We start from the raw sequence: 21,509 nt of genomic DNA on the forward strand, positions 1-21,509 counted from the left end.
GAGAGCTGTTAGGCTTTGAGAACAACACAAAACTTGAACCAGGCATCAAACACACTGCTATGAATATACCTAAATTCTTGGCCATAGAGACTCTGAATATTCACTGTAATGTGGCTGAGGGTATGATCACCAAATCAAATGGCATAGGCACTCACAAACAAACTGGGATCATTGCAACATTCAAACCTAATTCTGAATTCATGGAGCCCATCATCTACAATCCATCACCAACGTTATATTTTCCTGTGTGCCATAATAGAATAGATTATATTGAATTGATGGTCACTAATGAAAAAGAAGAATTAGTTGATTTTGCTGGAGCCACAACAACTGCTATCATAGAAATTAATATTTAAATAAAAATACATACAATGGAAAATATTGAGAGTTATGAGCTACAATCATTCCCCCCAAACAGGAGGACATTTGCAAATTTAAATCAACCCAACACAGAGATTGAAGTTGATCTTGATGTAGGGGATGGATTTATACACCCCCACAGAGCAGATCTATACATCAAATTTGATGTTGTAAAGCTCGATGGAACAGATTATCCGGCAAATTCAAATATAAGATTGGTGGACAATTTTGTACCACATCTGTTCTCTGAAATTGAGATCAGAAAGCATGGTGTTGTTATAAACAGAATAGATTATCCCGGCATTACCTCCACAGCTTTGGCCACACTAAAATTATCCAAAACCGAGGCTTCTTACTACAAAATAGGCGGATTTGAGGCTGGTGATAAGATATTATCTAAGAACCACACAGTGCTGTTCCCGATGCGCCTGTTGCCAGGATTCTTCTCAGATTACAAAGATATTATGTGGAAGGGTGGTTTAAGAATTACATTTAGAAGAGCTGCCAATGATAATAATGCTTTGATGAGGTACAGCACATTAAACCCTACAGGGGAAGCTCTGCCCAATACCCTACCTGATGCAGGCAAGTGCATTATTCAGACTATGGAGCTAAGAATCCCGGTTGTTGAATATGAGGCCAGTTATGCTCTTAAATACAAAGCTGATATAATAAAAAATCCACAGATTCCTCTGCAATTTTATACATATCAATGTGTACAGAAGCCCGCAACTGGTACATATTATGAATTTGATGCTACAAATTCATTCTCCAGTATTCAATATGACATGCCGGATTTTGTGGTGGTATTGTTTCAGACTGGAAGACACAACAATCAGGAAAAAAATTCAAGTAAATTTGATAACTGCAACATCAAGAACATATATCTTAAAAATGGCAGAAATGAGGTCTTTCCTAGAGAAAATTATAATTTAGACATGTCCAAGGATGATTTCCTCAAATTATATGAGGCATTTACGGCATTCAAAAGAGTCACTACAGGCAATACTGACATGTATTACACACCAGATGAATTCAAAGCACGGAGACCCATGTTTGTCATCAATGCTTCAAAAAGGAAACAAGTTGTGGTGAATGACAGGACAAACATTAAAATTATCTGTGAATTCCATGAGGCATTACCTGATGACACCATATGTAGTGTTATTCTCATAGGTGAAAAATCATATGTTTATGATGTAAGAAATGAGAGTCACGGAGCAATTCTAGAGGGTCTCTGCATATTGCATTGTCTTAGTACTAGATATGCAAGATGGGCCTGGTGTCCAATTGAACTTAAACCGGAAGTAGACCGGAAGTGGACCGGAAGTGGACCGGAAGTGGACCGGAAGTAGACCGGAAGTGGACCGGAAGTGGACCGGAAGTAGACCGGAAGTAAATATGTGTGGGTGGGTGTGGGTGGGTGTAGGTGTGTATGGGTGTGGGTGGCCTAGTTTTAAGTGTGGCCAAAAAAAATATCAAGAAGGGCATATTTTTAACAAATTTATGGACAACAATCTCACAGAAGTGCCTTTTATAAGTATAGGCAAATCAATCTGAGGGGGTTCATACTTTCCGAGGGGCATTTTTTACAAAACTCTTGGGTTAAGCAGGGTTCCACACTTGAGCAAAAAGCTCATATGGGCATGTTGAGCTTGTTTTAAGTGTAGCAAATCTGCATGAGGGGGGTTCATACTTTCCTGAGTTTATAATAGGTCCAATTATACTACTCGTACGTAATGTTAGAAAGCATCTTGTCGTGCTTGATTCGAAAAATATTCTTGCCGGTAGAAATTTTAATTTCGCCTGCGTTCTCCGGATTCACGGTGATCCGAAGTTTTCCGTCGATCGGAATTTCGTATAAATGTAAATTGTTGTTGAAGACGTAAAACATTTTACCAACGTCCTCGTCCAATTTCGTCCAAATGCTGTTGAGGTGAACGATCAACAGACCGTTGAGTTTAGTTAACATGGAAGGTAGAAATTCATGATCTGTCGTCGTGCGGTGTACAGTCTCCATGGTTTGCTTTCGGAAACAAAAGAGATTCATTGTCCTTGCTATTTATTTTATTGTGTATGTGAGACAGTTAAAGTTTATTTTTTTTTTCATTTGCATCGCCTACAATTTTTACTAATTTCTAAACGATAGTGCCCCCAAGGCAACGTGTGGATTCCACAAGACAAAATACATCTCTTATCGTCATGCGGATCCAGCGCAATTTTCTTAACTTTGTTTGTGGTAAGCACGTGGTCTACGCTTTGTATCCTTGTCCCCAAACGTAGAATCCTCGACTGTGAATAGAGGCAATTGATGTAATCCTCGAACACAAGCTTGTTTTTCACGGTATTTTTACCAACACCTTTGGCTTTTTTGGTGATGCTGGTTTCTGTTTTCACCACATACATTTTGGAACGTAAGCCGGCGAACTCCAGAATGATTTCTCCGTTGCATTCATCCTTCATTTTACCAAGCACTTTTTTATTGCGAGGAGGGAGATCAAATCTGTTTGGTTGAGGGAAGGAAGATGTATCGAAATGATCAATCATTTTCGGTTGTTTCAAATTGTTGTAGAGGTCAGATGTCTGTACGGAATAAATAAAACTATCCGTGTCCGTGTACAAAAGTGATATATTTTCGTTATAGAAGGGTTTCATGACATTATAATGAAATTCAAACATATGCAGTTTAGATAAATCCAAAACCGTCGCCCCCACGTAGATTGGTTTGTTGAACTTGATTATTTTTTTATCCATCACAAACAGGGCCAGGTTTTCATCATATATATTTCGTGATTTGAATGTCGGCGATGCTATCAATTTTCTACATTTATTTGAATCGGGAACTAATCTCACGTCCACGTGCTTCCTGACATTCTCCATTGTTTTTCCGTAAACAGCATTATTCATGAGTTTAAAAAAATCTTTATCTAAATCTGACGTGGCGCGTGTTCTATGATACGTATTTTTTTCAATGTAAGGTTTTAACCACTCGGAATGTTTGAATTTCATTATTCTTCTCACATTTATTACTTGAACTCCCTTCTCAATTAATAATTGAAGATTTTTGTAATGGAGAACGTATCTCTCTTTCCTATCCAATGTTAACAGAAGCTTACGTTGATTTGAATCAGGCGAACATTTTAGTTCGGGTGCAGGAGGTAGATCTTTGAAGTAATCGTGTAGATGGTCGGGGAATTCGAGGTCCACCTCTATAAACAAGCCAAATTCACAGTCGTTGAAATTATGAATGTTAATGGAAGTGGTATCCACCCATTCGAACCCGCCGTAAGGAAGTTTTTGTATCATAGCATGTCCGTATAAATTATTTGCATCCACATAAAATATGTATTTCGATTGTTCGTTAGGATCGTATTCTTCTGTCATGTGAACGTTATTTGCTTTTGCATGTCTCTGTACGCATTGCACCATTCCACCTCGTATCCCCCTCTCGATAAAATATAACATGTCCACGTCCGGTATCAATTCGAGTTTTATTTTTGTCTGTAATAACATGGCAGACCACGCTAAGCCCGAGAGACCGTAAAAATATGCAGGATCTAATTTGTAAATATTCGCCGACGTTTTCCTGAATGCTTGAAAAACATCCGCGAGTATCGTCACGTCCAGTTTTAAGTAGGCATCGTGATAATCGCCGAGTGTCCTACATCCTAATTTGTCCCACATCCGTTGCGCGTGTTCGTATTCATCGTCCGTGATTCCTTTCTCTCTGAGTCGACTGTAAAATTCTTTTTGAGGTGGAAGAGTGTCGTCGTTAAATTTAGAATTATCACTAACATATTCGTAAGGATAAATCCCTTTACGTCTAATCATTTCTATGTCTACACTGGGAAAACTAGCTTTTGTAATTTTGAATTGTTCAGCCGAAAGTTTGCTGGCAAGAGCGTCCAGGCTGGCAGATAAAAATCTGTAAGAATCTAAAAATCTCATCTCCACAGTTTCGTTTGTTCCCGGAATCAATACTCGCTTGCTGACACTGATGTACCTTTCTTCATTCTCTGCTAGGATATTTATTTTTTGTCTATCATATCCAAGATTCCGAATTAAGAGATGAAAGTCGTAACCGCTGCCATTATGAAGGTATATGGGGACAAACGTAGGTTTTTGGATCTTTAGATTACACGTGTTACAGATTCCACCGATGTAGTTTCCGGTGAAGTGATTGTGGTGAAAAACTTTCCGGTTCTCGTCGGTGAAACGTTGATCGCACACCGGACACGTTTCAATGTTATTGTGAGATTGAAGTTCATCGCTGGATAATGGAAGCATTGGTTTCGATTCGCGTAAGAGGCTGCCAATGGTCTCAACCTCTTCAACCATCTTTTCAAAGAAATGTTTGATTACGTCTGGTCCTCGGTAAACATACGGTTCATCTATCCTATCCTGTCGCACGACAACATATCCGAAACTCGAGGCTTCGTGCACCTGATACGGTGTTGTGGATGAAAGTTCGGGGTCTGGTTCGCAGTACGACAACGGTTTGAGAAAAGACTCAAAATCAGCAATGATGATTGCAGGATGTTCGAACAATGCCTTATGCATCCTAAATTCTTCGACCTCTTTTGATTTCGGCATCAACATGCAAGTCGGTCTGTTGTCGCCGCAGTAAATTTTATGTTCGGCAAGTTTCTCGATAGCAATTTGACGACTATGAAGATTTTGATGATCACGTCGGTCACGATCGTCGAACGTGGTTAGGCATCTCGGGCAAACTTCGATGTTGTTTGCATACTTGGTAGTTTGACTTCTGACCAAACGTGATAGAGAACGAATTAGCGTGTAGTGATGAACATCCTCGTTTGAAATTAGAAGAAGATTAATCACACGAGCATCATCATCGTCGATATCGCTTATCCTGACGGGATGCACGACATGTTTATCTGACGTGAAGGAATATACATTAATAGCGATGCGTTTTCCTGCACGATTTTCGAACTTTGTTATATCCGACAATGTCACCGGGTATTCGATGCCAGACATTACACTTTGAAAGTCGGTCTCTTATTGTTTGTAATGAGAAACCCGTTCTGGATTATTTGACCAATGAATCGGGTGAAGTTCCGCCAACACACACCAAAGAAAACACTTGTTATCGTTGTTCTGTATATTTAACACAGCCCTCTTGTGTTGAATGTTCGGTGGAAGAGGAACGTAGCTGGATGCACGAAGAGGCGAGAAACGGTTCACGTAAACGGTTAACGTGTGAGGACTTCCACACAGAGACCATCCCGACCCTTTAGCCTCGAAATCGTCATGTTTCTTAACCAGCTCGTTGGAAACTTTATAATAGAAGTTGTCCAAATTTTCGACGTCAGCAAAATAAAGAGTCTGGTTTTTTGTACGATGATAAAAAATACTCGTTGTGCCATCAACTTTCTCGTATTCGGAAAACAGAACAACGTATACTTTTATAGAGTTGTTTTCAAGTTTATCTTTCAAAATATTTAGTACAGATGTTTTCGTTTCGTCCAAGAAACTAAGGATGTCACGGCCTGCTTCTGACTTAATTGAAAAATCCTGGAGTTGGTCGTTGAATGCAGATCTAATGGGTTTGCGTTCATCAGATAATTTAACTTGTTTGGAAGTGGAAGCTTCCGTTTCTGCATTATCGATTTTCCTTTTCAATGTTCCTCGTCCGGTCGATGGTTTGCAAATTTTAAGGTGTGTACTTAAATGTGCAATGCTGATCATCTTTCCACATCGAGCACAAGACTTAGAAGGTAAGGAACGATTAATTCTCGAACCTGTTTCGCTACATCTTGCCCTGTGCTTGCTAATATTAGTTTTAGATATTAATTTTTCGCAAGTAACACATTCGATCAAACTGGTGGATTCCATTATGCTTTCTCAGATCACACAAACCAAAAAAAATAATTTCCAGGTATGTTATTTTATATGGAATTTCTCGGGGTGATTACAAAACTCAAAAAAATTCAATCTATACTGTGAATACAATTTTCAAGTATGTTATTTTATATAGAATTTCTTGGGGTGATTACAAAACTCAAAAATTCAATCTATACTGCGAATAGAATTTCAGGTATGTTATTTTATATAGAATTTCTCGGGGGAACAGATCGTCACGACAATTGTATGGCCCACGGCGAAGGCTTACCTGGCGTTCGTAGAAAGGCACGCGACGCAATTCGATCTGGGACGGAAGCTCGATCTGTCAGCCCCCACAGCTGGCTAGTTTCAAGAGCGACTGCATCAACGCTCTGGCTTGGCGTCACACGTTTTCGAGAAGGTTTTCGGAAAGGATCCGGCCAGGTACCTGCGAACGATTTTCCCGAATACCGTCTGCGACGGCCACGTTCTGAACGAATTCACGTGGACGACCCACACGCATTACTTTCTCGGCTGGGGTCTGATCTATCGATTCTGCTGCATCATCCCGACGTTCTTCATCATACACTGCAACATCAATTACCTGGTGTTGCATTATACTGTTTTGGAAAACAAGTTGAACGTCCTGAAAGATTTGTACCAGGACGTGACCGAAACTGACGCGTTCAAAACTCAATTTCTGCGCCTCCTGAGGACGGAAAAGAGAATATCGAATCAGTACAAAACTTTCGAACGTACGATTCTGCCGGATAATTTTCGTTTCCACCAGATTGTTGAGGGTTGTGGCAGCAGCAGCAGCGATCAACAGCACCACCAAGTATGGTCTTGGGCCACGTACATCGATTCTCTCAATTTGGACGCAAGCAAAGAACGCTACTTCCCCAAAAAGGATTCCGCATTCGTTCGGGAGCGCATCGAGCGCGTGAACTGGGTAAAGATCCCCTCGCCGTGGGTCGACGTCGTGCGAACGCTCTTTTCGTATTTTCATATGAAAGATGATCGCAATTTCGGAGCCAGGCGATTCGAGGCAAACAGCAACAACAATACCGTTAAAGCGGTCGTTTCCCCAAAGTTAGGATTTAACTTGATCCTCGACCAGATAGACCAGCAGGAGAACGAAGCATGCTGCTTGCTCCATTTCGTCCCGGGCAACAACATTCGCATAGAATTCTCCTGCTGCGACGTACCGGACTCGTGCTGCGAATTTTGCCATACGATGTGTTTCTTGCAGACGCTAAGCAACACAACCCCAGGACGCTCATTTCTTCGGATTTGAAAGTTATATACTCGTAGGCACAGAATCTTCCTCGCTGCAACCCACCACGAACAATTACAGAGTATGCCAAAAATGCCGCGCCTGGTTTAGATCGTCGTCCGACGTCGATGCTGCAAATTTGCAATTAATTCATCATCCTAGTGGATTAGTTTTGGATTTGCGCCAGCCCGACAAAATTGTTTTGAATCCTTTCTTGATAGAAGCCTTAACGTCCCGAGACCAACGACGAAATTGAGATGACGAGCATCGCCAGCACGACGGACACCGCATCTTCGACCACGAGTCCCTCTAATAATTCGAGTACGAAGACGCTCTCAAACTTTGGTGTCGGTGCGAAAAATAAATTTCCACACTGGTCCGAGCACACCCTTCCACGCATACGAGAACATTTCGGCAGGCATGTCTACAATTTGGAGTTTCTCTCGACGGTACTGCAGAACGACGATCCTGTCGATAAGGCACCTCCGATCAAATTAACGTTACATACAACTATCGGGATTCAATGTAAGTTAGTTCGGTGCGCAAATAAAAAAAAATAATGATAACTCGTGAAACTCTCTATCTACAGAGGCAAATGGCTTCGATAGCCATGACCATTATAGAACTTTTGTGTTGTGGGCACCACGCACGCACCCCCTCCCCCTCTCTCTATGGCTGGGGATATATTTTTTTTCTATTTTGTTAGGGTCTTAACAAAAATAATAATTTTGATTATCACACATACACACCGCAGAAGATCACACACATGAGGGTTGTTTTTTTTTTAAAAAAAAACATCGTAGCAGGTTACGCTGAGAGCACACAAGGTCGTAGTGTAGATTACACTGAGGGACCTTTTACAGTAAGAGGAGACAGCAGACTCTCATAGGAAAATGTCGTAAGTCATTTCAAAAAGTGTGTAGGTCAAAGGAGCATAAGAGCAGGAGGAGCTTAAAAAAGTGATGCCAGAGCTTTTTTTTTCTGTTCATTTTTGTTTGGGGGTTGGCAACACCGAACCTCACTTAAGGGCGCAGAACTCTCTAAAGTCCACTACACATCGTTCCCGAGAGAGGTTTACAAAAGGTCACGATATATAAACACGCTGTGAAACATCGTCAGCGCAATAAATGAGGCGCGGAACGTGAAGAAAAGGTGAGAGTTTTTTTTTTTTTTTTTTGAGATTTTTTGGTGATCCTCAAATGAGTAAAGTGAGTATTTGATCTTTTGGTGCTGTTTTCTTCGCTGCGAAACATCGTCAGCGCAATAAATGAGGCGCGGAACGTGGAGAGAAAGTGAGTTTTTGAGGGTTTTTTGATCCTCACTTGATGACGTTCAAACGGTCCATTATCACTACTAGCACGTAGAGGCTCTCGTGTAGTTTAGCACAAAGAAAGGATAGGTTAAGTTATATCACGTAAGATCGTGGCGTTCGTACCAAGTGTGAGCGGGAAAAAAGGGAAAAAATGGGAAATTTTGCTAAAACATCGCTAAGCGCTAAAACGTCGACAAAAAATTGTCAAAATATGTCAAAAACTGATTTTCAATTGATAAAAAAGAGCATTCGTACCAAGTGTGAGTGGGAAAAAAATTAGATGCGGTGAAAATTGCACTGAAAAGTCGTCAAACGCTATGAAATCAACAAAAAAATCGTCAAAATATGCTACCACTGAGGTTAAATCCATAAAAAAAGAGGGCTCGTACCAAGTGTGACTTTGAAACAATCCAATTACACTACTTCCTACTGACAGCAATTCTCTTCACTGCATTCCAGCTCTTTCCTTCCTCCAAGGCCTCAGCGTGAACAGATCTTCGCCACGTCTGTTTAGGCCTCCCTCTTTTCCTTCTTCCCTGCGGGTTCCAGTCTAGTGCCTCTCTCTCGACAGCCTCATTTTCCTTCCTCAACGTATGCCCTATCCAATTCCATTTTCGCCGCTTTATTTGTATGGACACCGCGGTTTCTCCAGATTTTCTCCAAAGTTCTTTGTTTTGAATCACTTCTGGCCAAAAGATATTCAAAATTTTTCTCAGGCAGCGATTGTTGAAGGTCTGTAATTTAGAGGTAATCGTTTTTGTTACTTTCCATGTCTCAGACCCATATAACAGTACAGACTTAACATTACTTTGAAAAGTACGAAGTTTGGTCTTCATAGATATCTTCTTGTTTTTCCATACTAGATAAAGCCTCACAAAGGTACCATTTGCTTTTTGGATTCGTTGAGAAACATCCTGTGCAGCCCCTCTGCTTTTTGCTACCACACTACCCAGGTAAGTAAAGCTATCCACATTTTCAATAATCTCTTCACCAATATTAAACGGGTCTGTTTTTGTGGAGTTAATGCTCAGTGCCTTGGTCTTCTTGGAGTTAATCGCAAGTCCTGATTTTTTTGCACTTTCTATCAGATCTGCTAGTTTTGTTTGCATATCACCATGTTCTTCAGATAAGAAGCACAAATCGTCTGCAAAATCAACGTCTTCTAGTCTGTTATCCAATCCCCATTGGATACCACGTCTTTTCCCTCCTATTACATTTCGCATCACTGCATCGATCACGATCAGGAACATTGTAGGTGATAATATACAACCTTGCCTCACTCCAGACTGCACATCTATTGGTTCAGATACACGGCCTTCATGTATAACTCTACATGTATAATCACGGTAAGTTTCTCGGATAAGATCAAGAATTTTTGTGGGCACTCCATATCGTTTCACTTCCTTCCACATTGCATTTCTGTTGACCGAGTCAAATGCTTTCTCGAAGTCAACGAAAACTGTATAGAGACGAGATGAACATTCTATACATTGCTCCAAAATTATCCGCAAGGTGTTAATTTGATCAATACAGGAGCGATTTGGTTGAAACCCTGCCTGTTCTCTTCTGAATCTCAAGTTAACATGCTCCTTAATTCTGTTTAGGATAACTCTAGTGAAGATCTTACTCGGAATGGAGAGAAGTGCTATACCTCTCCAGTTGTCACACTTTGATGTATCCCCTTTTTTCCGGTAGCTTCACCAACAGGCCACTCCTCCAGTCCTTAGGCATCACTCCCTCTATCCATATCTTCTCAAATAAGGGCTGCAACATATTTGCTGTGGTGTTTATGTCACTTTTCATCACTTCCGGTGGTATGTTGTCGACACCAGCTGCTTTACAATTACGTACCTCTTTCAGAACCTGTTTAATCTCTCCTACTGTTGGAACATCCGTCCTAATTCTTACCATCGCCATCATTATCATCTTCCTCTTCCCCCTGGTCTATATGACATGGTAATTTCTGACTATTTTCAACCCTCATGTCTGTTGCCTATGAAGGGGGCTCAGCGAAGTTCAAATTTCGTAAAAATGAAAATTGTTTTTTAGACCATAGGCTCATACAATATTCTGTACTGAGTAAAACTAGGTATAATTTGTAACTCTATAGCATTCGTAGGCCATGTCCGAAAAGTGCAAGACCAGACTTGAGAACGGTCTCGTAGTTCAGTCTCGAAGTTCAACTTCCATGATTAGAAACAAATGAGCGAGTGTAGCAGTCTACAATCTCGCGTTCTGCACGCTATTGACTCGATTGCTCGTGTACTTTGAACTGCACTATGTGACGTCACTTCCCACAAGACCATACTTCAAGACTGCTTTTTGGATCTTTCGGACAGAGCCGTAGCTTCCGAGACATACAATTTTATTTAAATCCTTGCGGAATTTCCCTGTTAAAGCACTCTTAGTGTTGTGCCTACACCGGGCTGTCACAGGGCGTTTAAGGATTAAACATAGGTTTTCATATCACTTGCATTTTTGATTAGAATAGTTTTCTATTTTTTATGCAGTAATTGAATACTTACTGGTGAAATAAAAGTGTGGTCATAGTAGTCATGAAGGCCGTTGTAAAACCCAAAATGAGAATCAAATCCCCTGTACAAGGGGGTGTAAATTTTCTTGTAGAAACCCAAGTGCCACTTTCCAATAATTCTGTTGACGTAGTTGAAGTCCTTGAGATGTTCTGGAAGTAGCTTTTCCTTCAGAGGAAGACCTCGCGGTTCACCTTCAATTATTACAAAGTGCTGCAGCCCTGTAAATATATTTCAAGATATTAATGTAAAGGCAATTATCGCATTATATTCAAGTGTTTAGTCAGCCTCAATGTTGAAGTGAATGAAACGTCATTTTTATCAACGTCATAAAAATTGTTCTTCTTGAAAAACTACGTAATTCCATGATATTGTACTGGGTAACTATTCATAGGTACAAAATCACCACAATTTCAGCACCCTAGTACAATGCTGGAATAACCCAACTCCATGTTGACCTCCACAAACTACCCATCCCCAAATTGCCATACATTCGTAAATCATTTAAGCGCATTCGTCGCATTTCTTACACTTTACATATTCTACCTTAAAAAATGTAGACTAGAGACATGCTGGCGGCAACCAGGTTGAGCAAAACCTCTGAACTTCCTTATGAAAATAGACGTTGTTTACGAGTACCAGTATTTTCATGACAGAACACTTGAAGGGATGAGGTTGAACGCAAAACACGTAGCTTTTACCATCAAACACACGAATGGTAATGCCGAGACACTGGATGTATGAGCCCTAGCTTACCCGAGAGTGGTTGCCCACAACCCCACATGGTGAACGACATCATCAACAAGCTACCGCTCGAAATGCACATACCAGGATATGAATACCGGCACCAAACTAAAGCAACGATTACAAAAAGAAGGAGGCGTTATTACTCTCGACGCTACATTCAAGGAGCGCATATCGCTTACAAGCCGCACACGGATCTCGTCACTCGCGACATGGTTAGATACCACCTCCACCCAGTTCCCACATGGCGAAGAGCGCGTCTGCCTGCAAACTGGCTGCAACATCCACGTAACCGTAACCGCTACCTATTTATATATAATGAAATAAGCTTGTGCAACTACATGGACAGATACCTACAACACGTAGCTTGTTACAAGAGATGTTCGAAATGATGTCCTCCTGCATCCACACATTTACGGCATATTTATAGGAAATTTTCACTAACACGTGTCAGTTCCTCTTCCGAAATTACTTTGTCTCCTGGTATTTTCTTTCAATTCTTCTACTCTATGGCTTCAGGTTAAAAAGCTTGGTAGCTCATCACGCAGACGTCGTGGAAATGTCTGTTTCTTGTGTAAGGCGCCAGAGGGATATTTGAGGAGCATGTTCCAATCGTTCTCCAACGTCGTCTAGTTTCTCCTCATTAAGCACACATCGTTTTACCCTTCGCTTCTTATCAAGAAGAAATCCTGTTTCTCCAAATTTGTTCACAAGTATCCGATCTCTGTCTCTGTGTGAAACAGGAAATATTTGGGAATTCTGCTGCAAAACGCATTCTACTTCCTCACAAGAATTTGTAATGACTTAAGAGTCGTAAATTAAACTTCGTTGTTTTACATCAACATATGCCTTTTAAGACACAAATAAAACATTTTGTTGAGGACAAAACTAGCATAATAGTGCAAGCTTGTACGCTATGGACAAATTGAATACAGTTAAGTGCTGAAACCCCTTATTCACCATAATATTTCAAATTCCAAATTGCTGTCATGAATATGTGAGCGTATGTGGGTGCGTGTGTTTTGTTGTGTGCCTGTGAGTATAGCAGGGACGTCGTTAGGGGGGGCCTGGGGGGCTCTGGCCCCGACAGTTGTAACTCTGGCCCCCGCAAACAAAATTTTGATCTCTTAAAAATTATCCTAAATTAATACTACGTATTATTTTCTGGTAAATTTGTAGCAGAGTTGGAAACACTGAGCGGGAACAAACCTGCTATTCCGAAGAAAATCTTCGGAAGCAAATGTAGGACAGCAAAATTCCACCCTTTCGTTGCTTACCAGTTTATAACCAAAGGCATAAAATCTGCCTGCTTTGAGGTTATTACCCTTGGCCTACCCTAAGTTTGTGTAAACCTTTTGCCTTTTGTTGCAAATGACCCTTCCGTTACAGATGGAATCAAAGACTCCGCCGAGGCCGAGCGGTCAACAGTAGGGGGTCGAGCGACATATGGAGAGAGTTCTCCAGTACTGACATTGTTCTGAGATTTAAAATTTCTCCTTGCTTCAGCTTCAGAGCCACATATTAGCTTTGTGTTCTTGCTTGCGAGCAAGGTCTGCTATCGGGTTGCTACGGTCACTGTGTTTTTATTCGTGTGTGGGAAGAGTTCTAGCGTTGTTGTGCATTTCCATTTTGAATGGATAAATTTATCAAAACTGGATAGTTTAAAACTATCTCAAAACATGTGGAACATGACGACAATGAAGATGATGTTGATCCAAGTTCTGACGTTCCAAAGTTAGGCAAAACAAGTGAATGTACTAATGTGAAAATAATTACTGATCTTGGGGTAGATAATCCTAGGCAACCACTTTTGCAAAACTATCCAAATACTACGTTCGGAAAGCGAAAGCGATTATTTAAAAAATACTGGTTTGCATCTGCGCCGTGGCTAGAATATAGTGTGGAACTTGACGCATGCTTTTGTTTTCCATGCCGTAAATTTGGCACAGATTCAGGATATGCAGAATCAAGTTTCAGGAAAATAGGGATTCGCAACTGGAAGAAACCATGTGAAAAAATTAAGGAAAATGGAGGAACGTCCTATCATCTAAAATGCATGGAACTGTGGGCGAATTACAAAGTGAGTACCAATCAGTTTTGTAAAACAATTATACGAGGGAGAATCAAATGAAAACCGCAATTAATTTTTTCCCACTATTTTAATGCAGGGATTATGTTTAGTTGTACATTATTTTTCTATATAGTCCCCTCCCAGTTCAATGCACTTACGCCATCGGATAGGTAGTGCTTCGATACCGCGTGAGAAAAATTATTTCTGTTGACTGTGTAGCCACTCGTGCAATGTCTATTGGATGTCTACATCAGACTTGAAACTCTGCCCTCTTCTAATGGACCAAAGATGTGGAAATCAGATGGTGCCAAATCTGGTGAGTATGGCGGATGTGGTAGTCACTTGAACCGTAGGTCGTCGATGGTTTTCATGGTTGCACGAGCAGAATGAGGACGGGCGTTATCATGTTGAAGCAAAACACCTGCACTCAGCAATCCCTTCGCTTTGTGCTTATCGCTGGCCTCAAATTGTTCTTGAGAAGCTCAGTGTAGGTGGCACTAGTCACTGTCGTACGTGGGGGCATGTAGTGTTCCAGAATAGGACCTTTCTTATCCCAGAATAAAGTCAACATGACTTTCCCTGCAGAGGGCTGGCTGCGAAACTTCTTTGGTTTCGGCGAAAACAAATGTCGCCATTCTTTGCTTGCACGTTTCGTCTCCGGTTGAAAATGGTGCACCCAAATTTCATCCCCAGTGACAATGTGAGCTAGGAAATCCTCACCCTCCTCTTCATAACGCCTCAGCAGCTCTTGACAAGCATCAACCCGACGGACTTTCAGTTCCTGCGTCATCTGTCGAGGAACCCACCTGGCGGACACTTTTCTGTAGCGGAGTTCGTCATGCACTATGTGTTGTACTGAACCGAAGCTCATATTCAGCAAGGAAGCCATTTCAGCCAGGGTGACACGCCGGTTTTCCTGAATAAGCCGATCTGCTGCGGCTATGGACTCCTCTGTCAGAACTCGCTGAGCCTGACCCGGACGGGGAGCATCAGTCAATAAAGTCGTACCTTCTGCGAATTTCTTGCACCAATCGTAGACTTGCCGCTGTGACAGACAGGCGTCTCCATACTTCGTCTGCATTCTCCGATGAATATCAACCGGTTTCACACCTTCACTCCATAAAAATAGAATAGCTCCACGCTGTTCCTGCTTGATGCAACTGCGTAGTGGTGCCACCATCTTGAACCAGCTGTTACTCACATCCAACCCCACCTACCGGCACTGCTTCGTACTACCAGTTCGGAAAGACGTCAAGGACTGTGTCTGCAAATTTCCAAACGCCTAGAAAGAAAAACAGATTTTTAATGGCACTTTTGCGGTTTTCATTTGATTCTCCCTCGTATGTGTGTGTGTGTGTGTGTGTATGTGTGTGTGTGTGTGTGTTCGTAGTTTAACTTAAATAATGAAATATGTATATGTCTGTATATCGAGTGTTCAAATTGAAAAAAATGCTGAGGAGAAAAGTCATATCAGCTTCCCTTTTCAAATTTTGAGATTTGTACCTAAAACATACGGACTGATGGTTCAAAGTAAATAACACAAATTTTCCAATTAATGTAGTACAAGAGTTCAGTAATCACTGATTTCGTCTCAGTGGACTTTTATTTCATATCAGAATTATTTTTCTAAGAGGAAGGCAAATTAATCAGGAATATTTTCTCATCAAATACATATTGTAATTTGCAAACCAACAACAGTATTAATTTTAATGTAAAATTCAGTACAGAAACTGACAATTTATATGCTGATATTAATGTAATATTTACTTGAAGTTGAAAGAAATGATTACGTCAAATTCTTAGCAATAGGAAAATATGATCGAGAATATTTAAGAGGAAAATTCTTTACCTGGTCAGGAGTTAAATTAAAAATTTCAATTTGAACACTGGATGTACTTTGATTTTCGTTTCCTGATTTTACATTACTTTACTGACACTTCTGGCTAATGTCAAAGATATGCAACGGTGATACAAGAAATTAATGCATGGACAGTAACAAAAAAAGCGCCTGCCTCTCCAGGCGAGGACATCGCGTAGCGGTAATGTCGTCACCATATAATTACGAGGTCTTGGCCTGGGTTCGATATCTAGTGGACGCACATAGTGGTTTGGATCCAACCTTAAACTGTACGTCCAGTCCCGATTGGCCTATCTGTGCACGTACTCGAACTTAGATCAATTTGGGACAAAATCGTAATTCGGTAGCTAACGTGCTCAGCCACTGAGGCGGTTAGAATTCAATAGGTTTTCATTTTGGCTATTTTACCTTTTTTCCTACCTCGTAGGTTAATTTTTACAAGTCGATGTTGATGGATGAATGATGGACGGATGGAAAGGTGATGGGAGCATAGACAAACAGAATGAGTCACCAATGGCTGGTGGAGGTTTGAACATGAGATTTCTGATTCCGTAGCCCTTTACGCTTACCACTCCGCCACGAACACTGGAATAAATGAAATAAGTAATGCCATTGTTTAGAATGGATGTCGGGGAGAGTGGAAGCCTAGCTAATAACAATGTACCCTAATGCATTGTTGGCATTGCTAGCAGATGTTAACGGTCTACCGATACCTCACACAACGGAAAAATAATCTTTACCTATATTTGCATTGTTTTAAAAAATATATATAGCACTGACGAACGAAGGAACAAAGCTAATATCTATGGTCTAGAGCAGGAATTTCCAAACTTTTTCGTTTCGCCGCGCCATTAGTGTTTCAAGATTTTTCCACGGCGTACAAATCAGAATGTAGGCCTATCTAATACTTGCTTTGATTGATTGATTGATTGAATTGATGTTTTAGGTCCATTTCATGCACAATAAGGCTAATCGGAACTGGACCTACAGTTTAAAGTGAGATCCGAACCACTATGTGCCTGCACCGGGTAACGAACCCGTGACCCCTTTATTACAAGGTTGCGACTCTAACACTACGCCACCGGGGAGGCCCTATCTAACACTTGTAATGCTCTGTTAGTGTGCATAGGTTGCTTTCCTTAAGTTAAAAAATAAACATATATTTCAAATTCAGAAACAATTTTTATGTAAAATGTTCTAAATAAGAACATGTATTTGGAACAATCATATCAATGACTGAATTTCAGTGAAAATATTGGAACATCTCGCGGCGGCCCCGTACGCCTACCAGGGCGCTTCAGGGCGCCGCGACGCACACTTTGGGAACCACTGGTCTAGAGATTACAATTTCTGTAAAACTGAGTCCGAGGTTTGAATCCTGAAGGAGATATTATTTTCTTTCACTATTACAATAACTGATCCTATTGTCGTCGTAATCAAAAATAGTTTAAAGTCCATTTTATGCTCAAATAGATTAATTGGAACTGGATTTATAATTTAAATTTGACTCTGACCCATTGTGCAATGCGTCTCCATCGGGACTTGAACGTGGCACTCTTTGGTTACAAGGCAACGTGGTAAACCACACCGAGGAGGTCCGCCGTGGTAAACATGACGTTATAATAAATATGCAATATAAAGCAAAAACATGAATTTATTCTTGAGAATATTAAAAAACAACAACAAGAAACAGAAGATTTGAGTCGCCAATAATATTCTGCATATTACATATCATAATTGTGATGGTGATTTGTGAGTTTTCCTTCATTAATTGCCATTCATGATCGTCAACATTGCGATTAACTAAAAGTAACAGAAAAGCGGCACAACATAAAAAAATATATAATATACGTAGAATAAAAAAATAGGTGTGAAACTGAAAAAGAAAGGTAATAACAAGTTGATATTTACTACCTATTTCTTGTGCTTTTTGAAGTTGTCAAATTTTGTCATTTTTGGCGCCAATTTACCTGTCTATTTAGCATGCTTTGTGGCTATTATAAACCCGCTCCCTACTGATAACACGAACTCAAGACAGAAATAAACAAAGTGTGAAAACACCTACTTCAGTGTCTTTGTGCATGATACTTGCACAAACCATCAACGTCGTTTTGCGAGAATGCAGGGTGCAAGTTAAGAGGTGCACAATTTTCGAAATTGCCGCAAAAAAAAGTGGCACGCATCTATTTTTCCTACTACATCTCGAGGCACTGGTGTACACATGGGGGAGCTGATGCGGCTATAACTCTCCCGAAATTTCTGTCTTTGAACAACTTTCAAAAGGAAGCTTAAAAGTAGTTAATTATGAAATATGTTATACTGTCTCTCCCCCTCCCCTCTGAAAAAAAAACCTGCACACGTTAGTGTCTAGAGGAGAGTTACAAATCACTCGCATAATTTAAAGTGCTGTTTGCACTGGAATACTACTAAATGTGCTAGAATTTAAATTTGACAATAATTTCAATGTTAAAAGCGTCATTATTATTATTATTATTATTATTATTGTTTTTATAACGTCCTATTATTGGTTATAATTACGTCCCTGCCTAAATTTACAGCCAGAAATAAGATTGATTGAGTTGTTTTAAGTCCACTTTGTGCACAGTAAGGTTAACTGGACCTACAGTTTCAAGTGGGATCCGAACCACTATGTGCCTCCACCGGGTATCGAACCCGGGACCCCTTAATTACAAGGGAACGACGGTACCACTGCGCCATCGGGAAGGCCCAGAAATTAGAATAAAACACGATCTTCTTTCTTCAGGAAAGCAACATCTTGACAGGCGGCCCTAAGACCAGCACAAAGCTTGAATGGAGACAATACAACAAGCTTGTTCAACAAATGTTGGCGAGATGGTTGTGGACAACCAAAGGCGGCACTGCGTCCCAAATACTTTGAACTGCCAGTCATAAAATGTTCCTGCGAGACCTATTTCTAATCTGTGGTCGTCACTGTATGACTAGACCCCTTTGTGTCGAAACTGACAATGCAGGGAGCGGTCTTTCTTGCTTTAAGGGATTAAGGGAAGGAAATGGCATTCAAATGGCAGGGAAGACTTATCCCTGGGTTGAGTTATTGTACCCCTGCTGTTTCAGTGCACCGTTTCTGTAAGGCAATACGCAAATACGGTTAAATTTTCCCTTCCCCAGTAAACCTTTGTTTTCGATTCATTTTGTTCATTCTGCTAGATTTTGCTTCTATCCAGGGTGCCAAGTACCAGAACAGTCCAATGGCCTCGCTGCCTTCGAGCAAGCAATAACTTTAGTGAGGAGGTAGGAGGGCTTGGGGAGGGAGGAGGGGCAGATGCAAGAGGACGAAGAAAATGTAGCAGTTTTCTTACATGATGACTCGTGAAAGTATTTGTTATTGCCTGTTTGAAAGAATGAAAGGTATGAAATTAGTAATATTTTTCTTGTTCGCTTCGCTTTCAATATAAGCGTTTCTAATAAGTAACAAGTTATAATGGTTACCCCAAAAAACCGTGTATATGTGTGCGTGTGCGTGTATGTAATATGATTTGTTAATGATGACGTACTGGATACCAAATAATGAAAAAGTAAAGTAATGTGCTCCCCTGTGCTTTTCGCTATGCCATGAAAGCGTATAGGGGTGTGTAGGGCTCCACACTTTCTTGATCACGGCCGAAGGTGGAGGTGATGTGATCAATCAGCACCACGTCCCTGGCCTCGTTTACCTGCCAGAGTTTCCTCCATGTACCCACTTTATACGTACGACGCTGGGTGGGCACCGGAGCCGCTCGAACAGGTGAAAAAAAATCCCGGTATCCTCCAGAATGAATAGGAAAGATCCTACACAGAATAATTTATCAGTTTAGCACTTCCACAGAGGATATAGTTTCGATAAAAAAGAAGAGGTTGTCATTGAGACAAGCAGAAAGTAAAATACATTAAGGAAAACTGTAAAGTAATAGTTTAATAGTAATTACATAAATTGATTTGCTTACTGAAAATTGTTGAACTCTAATTTTTATTTGACCTCCAGTATTCACATATACGAATATTATATACACTTCTTAGTAGTTTAATATACCAATGCACTATATATGTAGCAATATTATAATGTAATATAATATTATATATATATCTGTGTGTGTATGTGTGTGTGTGGGTGTGTGTGTGTGTACATTACACACACAGAGTTATTTACCTTTACTGTCTGGAAATATTTACATAGAAACAAATTTCAGATTTGGCCCCCCCAAACTGATCAACCTAGCTACGTCCCTGGAGTATAGGCTAGACTTTTATTCCCGTGTGTATTTTTTTTTATAGTTTTGTTTGTAATTTTATATTTTATTTCTTTGTTTTCAATATTTCTCGTTTTATGTAATGGTTTAAATATTGTTTTCTAATTTTCGTACACTAAAATTTCGATGCAAACATAGTTAAGTGGTAGGCAAGACTACAAACCTTAACTTTGCCATGATAAACAAGACGTAATAAATAAATAAATAAATTGTTCGCAAAGCGTGGCATTAAGAGCGCAGAAAAGCACCAGTAATACGTAAACTAAAACAAAAGAATCTAAAACACTTGTTAATCCTTTATCACGTGCAAACTGAACACCAGCTATCTAGATACTGAAGCATTGACGCGTCCAGTGCCAAGGTCAGCGTTCAGCTGTGGGTCTAAATGCCGGCAGATGCGATCATGCTTTCCTGTGCGCTAGCCGCCTCTCCACGGTATTGTACGATATTCCATGTGGATGCGAAATACATTATGCTCGGAGGGCAGTTAGGAACTTGAACTGTCAAGGTGGCAAATTTTTCTGCCTTGATTATAAGGCGACAACTTTACGACTACACGATGGCGGAGGCCCTGATCTTAACTAGACATACGATAGGTAACAAATACGTTTCTTATGTATAATCTTTTTACCTGTTCACATAGGAGCACTGTGCGAATTAAGCTTTTAGCTTTGGGAGGAGGGGGGATGCCCACTCAGTGCCATATTTGTAGCTTAATTTTGGGAGATACATTTTGTAGGGGCTCTATGCAAATTTGTATCTATGTTGCCAATCAGTAAACTAAACCATTGCCTTGCATTTCTCAGTACCTTAGGACTTTGGTTCTAGGCCAGTTTATTAAATCTTATGATAATATTTAAACGTAATTTAGAAACACTATTTTTACATTCTAAGATACCTAAACTCGTACACAAAAAGAGCTATCGAATTAGTAAAACCGAAAACTTGACCAAATTTCTATTTTCAAGTTCAAACTTAATGTACCCTACCTACAAGTTTCTGGTGAACACCTTAATACATGTAAAATACCAGCTACTATGCCATGAAAACTTAAGTGGAAAACAGCCTGCTGTTGTCTCGGTTCGGTGAGGTTGGTTAGTTCCAGAATGGTTCCATATTTTTCGGCAGAGAAATTCTTGGATGACCGTACCATTATTGGACACCATTAATTTTTAATTGCGTTTCTTACATAGTTAATATTATTACACTATATGCTTTCAATTCCATTTTATTTGAGGAGGATAA

At 40.3% G+C, this 21,509-nt stretch overlaps 1 protein-coding gene across 1 annotated transcript in view; it reads right to left on the reverse strand.

Moving 5' to 3' along the window:
- The window catches only part of LOC145977773 (arylsulfatase B-like), a 135,078-nt gene that overhangs the window by 83,576 nt on the left and 29,993 nt on the right, over window positions 1-21,509 (reverse strand). The window contains exon 3 of the mRNA XM_083110090.1: window positions 11,318-11,544. Within this exon, the coding sequence (XP_082966216.1) occupies window positions 11,318-11,544 (227 nt within the window). The remainder of the gene's footprint in view (window positions 1-11,317; window positions 11,545-21,509) is intronic.

This window comes from Lepisma saccharinum, chromosome 1, assembly GCF_977018435.1.
Source record: "Lepisma saccharinum chromosome 1, izLepSacc3.1, whole genome shotgun sequence".
Classification (NCBI taxonomy): Eukaryota; Metazoa; Arthropoda; class Insecta; order Zygentoma; family Lepismatidae; genus Lepisma; species Lepisma saccharinum.